General features: G+C 42.0%; 1 protein-coding gene across 2 annotated transcripts in view; it reads right to left on the reverse strand.

Annotated features, from left to right (window-relative positions):
• ADGRB1 (adhesion G protein-coupled receptor B1) overlaps positions 1–13,962 on the reverse strand; it is a 268,191-nt gene that overhangs the window by 164,548 nt on the left and 89,681 nt on the right. For both annotated transcript variants that reach the window (XM_069081351.1, XM_069081350.1), the window contains exon 4: positions 11,591–11,698. In XM_069081351.1, coding sequence (XP_068937452.1) covers positions 11,591–11,698 — 108 coding nt within the window. The remainder of the gene's footprint in view (positions 1–11,590; positions 11,699–13,962) is intronic.

Raw genomic sequence — 13,962 nt, forward strand, 5'->3', positions numbered from 1 at the left:
AGGAAGAGAGGGAGGAAGGAAGGGAGGAAAGGAAGAAGAGAGAGAAAGAAAAGAAGATATGGAGGAAGTCAGGGAGGAAGGAAGGAAGATGAGTAAAAAGAATGAGAGAGACAGAAGGGGAAAGGAGGGAGGAAGAGAGGGAGGGACTAAGGAAGGAAGGAAGAAAGAAGGGAGAGAAGAAAGGAAGAGAAAGGAAGGAAGAGGAAGGAAGGAAATAAGCATTTATACACTACCTACCCTGTGCAGGAATCTCCTTCACAGTCTACCGAACAGTAGCCCTCCAACCTCAACTTAAGGGGAAAGACACTAACCAAGGCAACTGTGGAGCAGTTGGGACGCTTAGTTCTTGCTTCCAGTCCAGCACTTCAAGCCATTATCTCAGAAAAGCAATCCCCTTGGAATTGTGGTTGGGTCTGTGGGTGCTGAAACCACAGCTACTGAAGACCCAGAAAAGAACATTCTTACCATAAAAATTCTTGATTCCACATTAGAAATGGATAGGATTTTATTAGTGGAAATGACACTGAAGAAGAGGCAGGACCATTTGCTTTGCTGCTGTACCCTAAGGACTGGGGGACCTTTCCTTTTGACTTTCCCATATGCATCATTTCTTCCATTAGAATGTGAGCTCCTGGAGAGCAGACTTTTCTATATGTTATATCTTTAGGAATCTAGGTGCTGCACTGGTTAGAGCACTGGGCCTGGAGTCAGGAAAACCTGAGTTCAAATCTGACCTGAGACATTTGTTTACTTTGTGACCTCAGGCAGGTCGCTTAACTTCTTGTTTGCCTCAGTTTCCTCAATTGTAAAAGGGATAATAATAGAAGCTACCTCTCAAGATTGTTGTGAAGGATCAAAATTATTTGTAGAGAAGCTGGCACATAATAGTCACCATATAAATGTTTATTATTACTTAGCACAATGTTTTGTACCAAGTATTTAATAATTTTTTAAAAATCCATTCATTCATTTACATAAGTCCTTCCCTATATTGGGATGAAATTTGCTTGTCTCCAAATTCTTCCCATTACTGTCGGCTCTGCTTTCTGGGTCCAAGCAAAATAAGTCTAAAGTTCTCTTCCATATGACCACCTTTCAAATACTTGGAGACAGCTATCACATTCCCACTGAGTCCTCACTTCTCCAGCCTAAATATAGGCCATTCCTTCAATGGATCATCCTATTATGTTGCTTGTGGTCATTCTTCCTACTCTAGAACTGAAACAACTTACCAGTGCCCTTCCAGAAACACTGTGCCTATTCATTAATGAAGAGGTTAGAAAGATATGCAGAGGAAGAATTGGAAATTATCTGATTTCCCTAGAAACTGAGGCATTCATCAAGCTCTCAGTCAGTGTCTGAATCATTGGTTCCCCTAGTCCTGCAGGCTGCCCCCAGGGCCTAGAATCCTATCGCCTTTTTCCCTATTTCAGCTTTTCCCTATCATACCTCCCCCACTGACCGCTTGCTAGGTACATTGTTGAGGGGATTGCTATTCAGGTACGACCTGGACCAGATGGTCCCTGGGGTCCTCTACAACTTTGAATTTCTTTGATTCTTAGAATGGGCAAGGAGTCTTCTACTAGTACATTCTCCCATGGGTACTTCTAGGCCCTAAGTGAACTCCCTTGAAATCATTCTCCCTCCCTTCCCCCTTCATTTACAGATGGAATTCTTGATCAGATACAAGTTGGACTAGATGATTCCTAAAATCCCTTTCAGCTCTCAGAATATGTAATTCATTATATAATTTTCTGTGGACTCTAGGGATGGGCCCTCATGCTCTACTGAGCTCCCATGAGCCTCCCTTCTACCTGGATGGAATTTTCTTTCTAAGATAGTCAGGGACCAAGAGAGCCCAACCTCTCAATCCACTCCTGGCTCTATGAATCAGGTAGCACCTTAAAAGGCTGCAGTGGGGAAAAGGAGGTCATTCTGAAGAACTGTCCTTATCAAGAAACTTGGCCTTTCCTTCTAAAAGGGATAGGAAAATATGCAGTTAAAAATAAGCAAGTAGAAAATTAAAAACAAGACAGTTTGAAGGGATCAAGGGAGTGGGAAGTACATTAGGCTTAGATTAAAGACACCCTAGTCCTGGACCCAGTCCTGCCTCTTTCTAGCTATGTGACCTTGACTACGCCCCTTCCCTCTATGGGCCCCAGTTTTCTTCTCAGTAACAACAGAATTGTATGAAGTATAGTTGCAACATAAGGACATGGTAGCTAATAGAGTCTTAGGCTGCTTTAACCAAAGTAGCGTGCTCAGAATGAGGAAGGAGAAGTCCCATTGTTCACTGGACTTGTCAGACCACATGGAGGACATCATATCCAGTTCCAAGCACCACCTTTTAGGTAGGGCAATAAGCTAGAGTGAGTCCAGCAGAGGGAGGCCAAAAGAAGAACCAGAGCTCATGCCATAGGTCAGGGGAAATGGCGATGTCCAGCCTGGAGAAAATTCTAAAGGGAGACATTCTGGGTGTCTTCAGAGAACTACAGGGCCATCCTGGGACAGAGTGTGAAGATTGTTCTAGTGGGTCTAGGAGTCAGAACTAGGAATCGTTGAATATAGGGACAATTACAGCTAAGCAGATTCAAGTTCAATTTAAGAAGAAAAAAAATTCAACCAGAGTCCCATCCCAATTTAACTCCTATGTATCTTGTATAAAAATAGTTGTTTCCATGTTGTTTCTCCCAATACTCCTATTACTGCAGAGGGCCAACTATCCTCCCAGTCCCTCAGACTTAGAGGCTAGGTGCCATCCTTGATTCTTAACTATTCCCACCCCAATCAATCTGCTGCCAAGACCGCTGGTTTCATTTTTGCAGTGTTCTCCTTTCTGTCTTCCAATACTGCCACCACCCTGGTGCAGGCCCTCATCACCTCATCTCTCACCTGGGCTACCTGCAATAGCCTGTTGGTGGGTCTGTCTGCCTCAGGCTCTCTCTACCCTCGTCCATCCTCCATTCAGTCACCAAAGTGATTTTCCTAAAGCACAGGTCTGAACGTGTCACTCCTCATTGAATATACTCCAGTGGCTCCCAACTACTTTGGGGAACAAATAAGCAATGCTTTGTTTGGCATTCAAAGCCCTTCATAGCATGGCACCCTTCTGTCTTTCAAGGTTCTCTATCATACTCTTCCATCCAATGGCACTGGCCTCCTGGTTGTTCCGTGAACAAAATGCTTCATCTCTTGGTTTTCTTTGACTGTTCTCTATGCCTGGAATGCTTTCCCTCTTAACTTCAGCCTAATAGATTCCCTAGCTTCCTTTAAGTCTCAACTAAAATCCTATCTTCTTTTTGTTTGTTTTTAGAGACAGTCAGGATTAAGTGACTTGCCCAGGGTCATACAACTAAGTTGTGTTAAAGGCTGGATTTGAACTCAAGTCTTCCTGACCCCAGGGCCAGTGCTCTAGCCACTGCACCACCTAACTGCTCCCTAAAATCCTATCTTCTACAAGAAGCCTTTCCTACCCCCTCTTAATTTTAGTGCCTTTCCTCTCTTGATTTATTCTCTATTCATCCTGTCTCTAGGTTGCTTGTACATATTTCTTTGCTTGTTGTCTTCCCCATTAGATTGTAAACTCCTTGAGGTCAGGGACTGTCTTCTGCCTCTTTTTGTATCCCCAACACTTAGCACATAGTAATCATTTAATAAATATGTAATGATTACTGATTGTGGGTAACATGAAATTGTGAACTCCTTGAGAGGGGGACTATATCTGCCTTTGTATTTGCTTAGTACAGTGTCTGGCCCGCAGTAAGAAATGCTTGGGGTGGAGTCAAGATGGTGGAGAAGAAACAGGACCCCTTCACGGCTCCAGCTTCCACCTTCCCCAATGCATGTAAAAGGGGGCTCTGAACAAACTTTGGAGCTACAGAACTCACAAATGACACATAGAAGCTAACCTCCCGCTGAGGACAGCCCGGCAGGCTGGCAGGAATCGGCCAGCACAGAGCTCTTTAAGCCGAGCCTAGGCCCATGTGAGCCAGAGGTTTTAGCCCCAGGGAGGGCCTGACCAACCACCATCAGGAGGGACTCCAGATCACCAGCAGCTGTGGCCATTTCCAGATTTATCAACACATAGATGCGAAGGACAAAGTGAGAGGCCAGTGCAGTGTGGATTTTGGGACCAGTAGTTGGGAGTGCGTTGGCTTCTGCCCCCAGGGCGAGAAGTCGCTGAGATGCCTTGGCACAGCTGGCGTCACATTGCAGCTTCAACTCCTGGCCTGCAGACTGTAGGGGAACCAAGCACCAGTCTGAGGGGTAATCACTCTTGCTTTAACCTGCTTGGATCTGGATTGCGGTCTAGGGTGGAGGTCCTAGGGTATGTGTCCAGAGAGTGTGGAGGCTTCAGAGAGGGCACCCAACTAATACCTTCAGCAGCTGAGAAAACCCCAGCTTTTGGGACGAAAGCTCCCTTGTCTGGTGGCAGAGTCCTACTGTGGCAAAAAGCCCAGGGGTCAAGTGACTGAGGGGTGACATGACCAGGCAAAGGAAACAAAACAAACAGAAGAAACCAATATTAGACTCCTATTTTGGGGACAAAAGGGATCAAAGCATGGAATAGGAGGAAGACAGTGAAGTCAGAACTCCTGCACCAAAAGCTTCAAAGGAAAATATGAGCTGGTTACAAGCCATAGATGACCTTAAGAAGCAGATAAGAGAAGTGGAGGAAAAAATGGGAAAAGAAATGAGACCGATGCAAGAAAATTACAAAATGAGAGTCAACAGCCTGACTGAGGAAAATCACACCTTAAAAGACAGACTAACTCAAATAGCAAAAGAGGCTTAAAAAGGTAATGAGGAGAGGAATGCCTTAAAAAACCGAATTTGCCAGATGGAAAAAGAATCTCAAAAGCTCACTGAGTAGAATCATTCCCTCAGATTTAGAATGGACCAAAGGAAAGCTAGTGCCATTAAGAGAAATCAAGATGCTGTTAAACAGATCCAAACAAATGAAAGAATAGAAGGCAATGTGAAGTATCTCATGGGAAAAACCACTGACCTGGAAAATAGATCCAGGAGAGATAATTTAAAAATTATTGGACTACCTAAGAAGGTAAACAGGGAAAAGAAATCAGAAGCCACTTATCAAAATTGAACTATTAACTGATGAAACTTTTCTCAGTATGAAATAGTTGAAGGGAATAGAAATATATATATATATATATATATATACACACATATATATGGCTATATCGGAGGGTACACGGGCATGTAAATACATATGTGAATATGTGTATATATGTTCACAGGTAAACATAGATAGAGGGCATAGGTCCAATTTAATAGGAAGGGATGATACTTAAAAGGTGAAATTAAGATGTGAGAGAGGAATATAATGAGAGGAGATGGAGAGAGACAGAATGGGATAAACTATCTCATTTAGAAGAGACAAGGGAAAATGGTTACAATGGAGGGGAAGAATAGGAAGGCAAAAGGGAATGGGTCAGCCTTATTCTCATTGAATTTGACTCGGGGAGGGAATGAAATACACACTAAATAGGGTATCTCACCCTACAGGAGAGTAGGGGGGAAGGGGATGAGAGGGGGATGATGGAAGGGAGGTGGGCTGGGGGGGAGGGAAATTGGAAGCACCCACTTTTGAAAAGGAATGGGATCAAAGCAGAGAATAGAACAAGTGGGAGATGGGATAGGAGGGGGGGAAATACAGTCAGTCTTTTACAACATATGTACTATGTTAATGTTTTGCATTAGCTACACATGTACAACTTATACTGAACTGCTTATCTTCCCAGTAAGGGTGGGTGACAAGGGAGGAAGGGAATGAGTCTGGAATTCAAAGTTTTAAAATCAAATATTTAAATATATATATACTATTATTAATACTATTTCACATGTAATTGGGAAATAAGACATACGGGCACTGGGGCATAGAGATCCACCATGCCCTACTGGAAAAGTCGAAGGGGGTATGGGAGAAGATATGGGAGAGAGCAGATTGGAGGAGGGGATATCCTGTGGGATTGCTATTTTGGGGTGGTGGGCAGGGGAAAAACGGGGTGAAAATTTGTAACTGAAAATCTGATGGAAATGAATGATGTAAATCAGAAGTTAATAAAGCATTTGAAAAATGAAAAAATAAAAGAAATGCTTGCTAACTTTACTTCATGAGTTCCACATCACTGAAGGTATTTGAAGGCTAGTGGATAGAATACCAGGCCCCGAGTCAGGACGACTGAGTTTCCTGAGTTCAAATCTGGCCCCAGACATTTATTAGCTATATGACCCTGGGCAAGTCACTGAAGTGTATTTGCCTCAGTTTCCTCATCTGTAAAATAAGATGTAGAAAGAAATGGCAAATCTCTCTGGTACCTTTGCCAAGAAAACTCCAAATGGGGTCATGAAGAGCTGAACATGACTGAAACAACTGAATGATTAAAACAGCAGTTGAAGGTATTTGAACAGAAGCAAAAAAAAAAAAAAACTATGGGAAGCTGTAAAGGATTCAATAAATCAATAAACATTTATTAAATTCCCATGACATTCCAGGCACTGTGCTAAGCACTAGGGATACAAAGGAAGGCACAAAATCCCTGTCCTCATGGACTCACAATCTAATGATTCCTATAAAGGATGGGAGATGAGACTAGCTGCCCACCCAGGACCATTCCAGCTACGATATTCTCCGATTCTATAAGAGTATAACTATGATTTTTATATCCTACAGTTCTTGAATTCCAATACTGGGTTTGGCTGGGTCCCGCAAAACTTTTCCTTTCTTTTTTCTTTTTTAAATTTCAGAAGAAACTACTATTTAGCTGTTTCTGCTTTACTTCAATACTTTGATGGATGTGTGCTCTCATCAAGGTTGATAACGCCTCTACTCGTGCAGAAGACACTCACCCATACCTTCTCATCACTACTGGACCTCTTGCCTTTCTGACTGTATGCTTCCTTAGTGAATGTCTTCTAAGCCACTTTTTACTCATAAATTCCAATGGTAACCTTCTTCTGCCTACTTATGCCCACCATGCCTCTCCTCCTTGCCCTTTGGATCACTGGCAATTTTGCTTCTTAGGAGATTAAGGTGTTCCATGATTCACAGTCATATAGTCTCACCAGGACAATAATCATATTGAGAAGATGAGTTTCAGTGAAGAGGGATAATTCGGAAACAGTGAAAGCGCCATGCAGGCAATTGCTTTCTTCTTCTTATTCAAGCCCAGGGCCAGTTTATTGTCCATCTGCAGAGTCTGCTCAAGATATATCAGTTAGAGTAGAAGACCTCTGAGGTGTCTCCCAACTCTGAGAGGCCATGATGCTGATGAAATAACTCCATGGTGACCTATCCAACCGTACATTATGGTGGATATGGGTAATCCCATCCAATATAGTCCATTCCAATCCAACAAACACTTATTGAGCAACTACCATGTGTAAGCCATTATGCTAGGCCCCTGAGATACAACAACGAAGAAAAACAAAAACAGCAACAACAACAAAGGGCCTTCTCTCAAGGACCTTACATCTTACTGAGCGGACACAACACACATGCCTGCATTCCTCTGTGTGTGTGTGTGTGTGTGTGTGGTGTGTGGCTGACATTATATTGTATATTCTCTCCTTAAGAGAGGGCATTATTTTTGCTTTTGTATCCTTAGTGCCTGGTACTAGTGTCTGGCACACAGTAGGCCCTTAATCAATGCTGTCTGACTTGATGAATTCCACATCACTGAAGGTGCTGTGTGGAGTGTGTCTCTATGTACAACACATATGCATATATTATATCTACATATACATAAATGTTTATATACACATATACTATGTGCTTATATATCATATATGCTATATATGTGTACATATACATGTGTCTATGCAATATATGTGCGTATACATGCATGCATATAAATATGTACACATATAGTATTAGCATGTGGCATCCAGTGGACACAGTGGATAAAGAATTGTACATGGTAGTCGGTGAGTTCAAGTTCTGTCTCAGACATGTATTATTTGTGTAACTCTCAGCAAGTCACTTAAACAGTCCCAGACTCAGTATGCTCATCTGTAAATTGGGGATAATAATAGCACCTAATTCACAAGGTAGTTGTAATGAGCAAATAAGATTACATACATTTAAAATATGTGTGTATAGTCCTTTGTAAATATTAAAGTACTATACAAATGTTAGCAGCTATGATAGCTATTGTGCTGTTTATTATTCTGTTGAATACAAGCATAGAATTGTACTAATAAAGACTAGACAGATGAGAAAATATACATATGAGTGGTAATTGTTACTATCTTCTTACTCACTCCTTTCATGCTAAAATAAAATTTTGAATGTTTTTTCTTTCTGTTTTCTTGGCATCTTCCTTTCTTTGTGATTATCTAGAAAATTGAGCTCCAAGTGCTTTCAAAATCAAGTTGTCTCCAGCACCAATTCATTCTGTTTGTACTTGGTCAGATTTATCTGTTCTGTCTGAATTCATGTTGTAAAATGTCATTTCATTTCCATCTCCTCCTATGAATAGGGCACTGAGGTGTTCGAGTACAGATGTGATTGTTTCACTTTCATCCATGATGAGTCTTTGATAACACTGGCTGTTCTGGGGTGTACATTTATAACAGCCATTCACAGTTCCTCAATGCCTCTTCTCATCTGCACTTCCTAGAGTCCTCTTCTTCCAGAAAAAACTCAACGTAGGTGCCACACCCTCTAAGAAACCTTCTTTGATTTCCTCCCCCTACCAATCTCCCCCTTTTACTTGACTTCTTTGGTATGGATTGTGTTTTTCCCCAGCCCAACCTCCAGAAGACTATAATCTCCTTCAGGATATGAACTAGTATATATATTTAATCTTTTTATCACCAGCACAGAGAAATCCATTCAACAACCATTTATTAAGTACTTACTATGTGCCAAACACTGTTCAAAGTGCTGGGGATATGAAGAAATTGACATTTATTTGGGGATGAATTGAATTTGAGACCTTAGCATCATAAATTTAGAGCTGAACAGGTATAATCTACTTCAATCTTCTCATTTATAGACAAAGAAACAGAAGCCCTGTTGCTAATGCCAAGAGGTAAAGTCATTTACCCTGTCTCACACCAGATGATAACCAATATAAGCAGGATTAGAACAGAGGTCCTCTGGATCCAAAGCTAGCTGCTTCTCTATTTATTTTGCTCTTACTTTAGTTTATAAATGTTCTTTGTTGGGACTCATATCAATCTGTCTACACAGTGTTAACACCTTGTATGGAGTTTGTTGAATTAAAGTCTAGACTCTGTTCCCACCACTGTTTTGTGAAATGAAATTGCTTGTGATATCCTAGCACCTTCCTCAGAATTGCTTCACAGATGAGTTTGTACCTTGGATGGTACCACACCTCTATCCTTGGCAAGGAGATTAAGTCCCTGCTGGTTGAGGGAGGTTCTGGGCTCTGTTGGGCTCAGTGTCTACATAAGTTACAACTATTCTATGCCATAATGATAATCTGGCCTATTTCTTTGGCCTGGACCTGTAGTGAAGCAGTGAAAGGAACTCCCTGTGAGAAAATTCCATCCACCAGTGGAGGTCTTCAAGCCACAATTCTATGCCTTCTAGCTTTGTTGAGCTCTCTGGTCTACTGAGAGGTGAAGAAGTCATTCGGCCAGCATCATACAGTCAGTGTCAGAAGTGGAACATAACTCTCTGATTCTAAGACTTTTCGCTCACAATGAGTCTCCATCGGAATGGACACCTTTCTTTTATCTCTTTCCTTTTTCCTTTATCATTTTTAAGGTTTGCATGGTCTGTACCACATTTTCACATCTGACCCTCACAGCAACTTTGATGGGGTAGGTGCTATTATTATTCTCATTTTACACCTAAGAAAACTCAGACATATGGAAGTGAAATGACTTGACCATAGTCATTCAGCTAGTTAGTGTCTGAGGCAGGATTTAGATTCCCAACTCTAAGCCCAAACTCTATCCACTGTACCACTAGCTGCCCCAGATAGCTTAGAACCAATGCAATTATATGTATAATATTTACCCTTGCAAACATGCATTGATTTGGATATTTTCTCTAAAAGCTAAGTCATCTAATCACACACTCAAATCTGAAATGACCCCCACATCAACTTTTGACTCCTTTCTTGAAAATATTTGTGACATGCAGGTAGATATGCAACTTTTGAGAAATCTACAAACCTTATTGATTCTTTTATTTCTTAATCAGGAAATATTTTTCAAGATAATTTGTACCCCTATTAGGTGGTAGAGTTAGGTGGCACAGTAGATAGACTGCTGGGCCTGAAGTCAGGAAGACTCATCATAATGTTAAATCATTATGATGTATGATCCTGGGCGAGTCACTTAACCCTTAGCTTCCCCATCTGTAAAATGATCTGGAAAAGGAAATGACAAACCACTCCAATATCTTTGCCAAAAAACAAACCCAATGGGTTAACAAAGAGCAGGGTATTAATTTTTCAAATGATTGAACAACAAGAAGTAGGTGGCACAGTGAATAGAGTCCAGAAGTCAGGCGGACCTGAGTTTGAATTTTGCCTCAGATACTTAATAGCTGTTTAACCATGGGCAAGTCACTTAACCTATGTCTGCCTCAGTTTCCTCACCTGTAAAATGAAGCTCCCAGGGTTGCCATGAGGACCAAAGGAGATAACACATGTACAGTACTTTTGCACTTTATAGGGAATCTTAAAATGCTATATAAATGCTAACTGTTGTTATTTCCATTGCTCTGAACTGAAAAAGACCACAGTATATATTTTGACTCGATTTGTAGAATCTTGTCTAATTCTTCCCAGAATTCTTCCAATTCTTCATCCTCAGCAACAGATGTTGGTGCCCAAGTTTTCATTGTTTCCATGGAGTTCTTTTAAGCTGTCGGTCCTGATGATTGCTGCACGTGTAAATGACTGAGTGTGCCCATCCTCTGGGTGCGTGAGGAAACCAGCTCTGCCAGTGCCCTGAATCGATGCTTAAAGGGGAACCTGTGAGCTCTCTTTCTATGGCATTTCAACTTCCTCATGCCTTCTGGCTTATTTATAATGAGAAAGTCAATGCCAGTATGGTCCGGTTCCTCCAGTTATACATCAGCTCATTGGTTATCGGGAAAAGATAGCACGTTTACAGCACCAACAGTTAAATCAATGTTTATAAACAGTTCCTTCTGCCCCCCTTTCTGCCACTCTACCACCACAATGGTGAAATCGGGATAATAATTGCACCTACCTCACAAGGCTGTAATAAGGATCAAATGAGATAATATCTGCATACAATCAGTGCTTAATTAATGTTTCTCCCTTCCCTTAAATAATTCACCCTGTATACAAGACAGTATACATCCAGGACAGAATCTGAACCAGGCTCCCTGACTCTGAGGCCATCACTCCAATCACTAGACTAGACCATCAAGAGCTACTGACTGTATTGTAGTTTTTTTATTCTGTCAGTTGCCACCACCAGAGAATACCTCACATCCTGGGAAGCCTCTTAGTGATGAACTTCTGTAGCTCTCCATGGAGGAGAGTCCCCCCAAGCCCCTCCCCCACCTTGCTCCACACCCTGCTCTGTGCAGAAGCCCTCTTCACTTTGGTGCTCTTACCCGTCTGCGGGGAAGGGTATCCAAACTGCTGTAGATCATCAACTTCCTCTCGCCTCCGGGTGTCTGTGGACCTCAAGGACTGACTCCTAGAATTATATCTTCCACTGGCTATTTGGGAGGAGAAACAGGGAGGGAGAGAGAAGAAAGAGATCAACACACCAGATCTGCTATTGGCTCAAGTTCTAGCCTCTCTTCCCTCCCCAATATTCCCCTCACCCAGGCAAGGAGAGACCATGCCTTATCCTCAGACCAAAGGCTCCCTGAGGTCAGAGGTGGGCTTTTCCCCTTTAGACCAGGGATGTCCCAAGGTCAAAGGCAGTGTACTCACCCTGAGACCAGAAGCTCCCTGAGATCAGGGGCCTTGTTTCCTTTCATATCATACCCTGGCCTAGAATTCCCCAAGCTCTTCCTGACAAGACCTGCTGAGGCTGGCCTCATGACCAGAAAGGTTCATAAAATTTAAAAAAAAAGAAAAGACAAAAGCCCACATAGTGACATTCTCATTACAATTTGATTTAACATTATGGAAGGATTTAAAAAATGCATGAAGTCATTAAGGTCGATTATTAGAGAAATCTCATAAGCTGAGACTCTGGGCCAGGGGGAGATGGAGCCCCTTAGGGACCAGGTTTGCTCAGGGCATACCCCCTATCAAATCTCTCAAAGGATACAACCCAGGGAAGTAGAATGAGCCTTGAACTGTGAAACAGGACACCTGGGTTCCAGGGCTGTCTGAGGCACTCAGTAGAATCCTAGAATATCAGAGCTAGAAAACCTTAGAGACCATCTAAAACAAGGATTCTTAACCTTTTTTGTGTCCATGGAACCATTGAATGGATTGGTAAAGTCTATGGACCCTTGCTCAGAATTATGTCTTTAAATGCATGGAATAAAATACATAGGATTTCAAAGGATATCAATTTTATTAAAATATGGTTATCCAAATTTTTAAAAGCAAGAGTAAGATTAAGAACCATCTAGCTAAAGTCCCTCAAAAAAATGAGAGAGACTCATAGAGAGGAAGTGATTTGGCCCCATGTTACACAGATGTTTGTTCATGGCCAGCGTGAGGCAGGGATGGTCCTGGTCCTGGCACCATCACTGAGGTGCATAGTCTTGAACAAGTCACAGGCTTTTTCTGAGGCCAAACTTCCTTTTCTGTCAAAGTGAAGAGGCTTAGCTGAAAAATGATATTTACTATTTATTCTAGCTCTCTTATTTGCCCCCATGAATAATCTAGAAGTCATCTCAGGGATGGGTGACTTTTTGTCTGTTGTCAAAGGATGCTGTTGTTTTATAACCTTAGGCCTCTAGAAACGGGGCTGGGTACATGTGCACATAGATGCTGGTTGAAGCCTAGGAGTGCTGGACATGGAATTTGTTTCCCAGATAATTTATAAGGCATTTAATACACTCATGCATAATTGAGAGCTAATTATGAAAGAGGATGCTATCCCTTTATTGTTGCTGAAAAAGAAAGCTGCCTGGGGAAGGGGGGAGAGAAGGTCCAGGCCTCATCCTTCAAAATATCAGGGATAGGCTTAATGCTAATTTTCTGAGTAAAGAAAAACAATAAACCAAAGGGCCTCGGAATTAGAGGTGGCATGATACGTTGAAAGCTGTGCTAGATCTCAGTTTCCTTATCTGAAAAATGAGGAGTTTGACTTAGCCTCTCAGGTCCCTTCCAGAGCTTAATCCATGATCATGTGATGCTTCAACTAGTCAAGAAAATTCAAGATTTAGGCATCCAGGTCATGTAGTGTCCCCTCCCCCATGAAGTCATTCCACTCTTCACAGGACTAGCCCAGTATGCGTATGGAGCAGTGGGGTATCTTAGGGCTAAAATGTCTGGTCCCTTTCTTACTCCAAGACTTCTCCCCATTCCCTAAAAATCTATTGCATTTTTCCCAAAACCCCACTATCCCTCTCACATATCCCAACATTCTTCACCTCCTCTTTCAATTCCATACCCCTGTCCCGACATTCCATAATCCAGCTGAATATTACCCAGCCCAGAGCCAACATTCTGCAACCTCTCCCTCATATTACATTGCCCTATCCCAACAATCCACAGCCCAAATCCAACAATCCACATTTCCTGCCCCAGCAGTCTTCAGCTCCTCCATATCCCACCTTCCAGTCCCCAAATTCCATCCACCACCAAGAACAAACACTCCAAAGTCATATCTACTTTCACTTAAAAGTTCTAGCTTCTAATTAAACAAAAGCAGCCTCCCCTGAACCGGAACCTCTTCAGACTCTTCCCAACCTTTCATTCTCTGCCTGATGCTGTTTTGCCTTCCTATGCTTCATCCCAAATTGCCCAACACTCATCTATTAGTAATTTCCTAAGATAAGGTGCTGGGCCAAAG

Source organism: Petaurus breviceps, unplaced genomic scaffold (assembly GCF_028583685.1).
Source record: "Petaurus breviceps papuanus isolate PSGF00001 unplaced genomic scaffold, PetGlider_PUasm1.0 98, whole genome shotgun sequence".
Taxonomy (NCBI): Eukaryota; Metazoa; Chordata; class Mammalia; order Diprotodontia; family Petauridae; genus Petaurus; species Petaurus breviceps.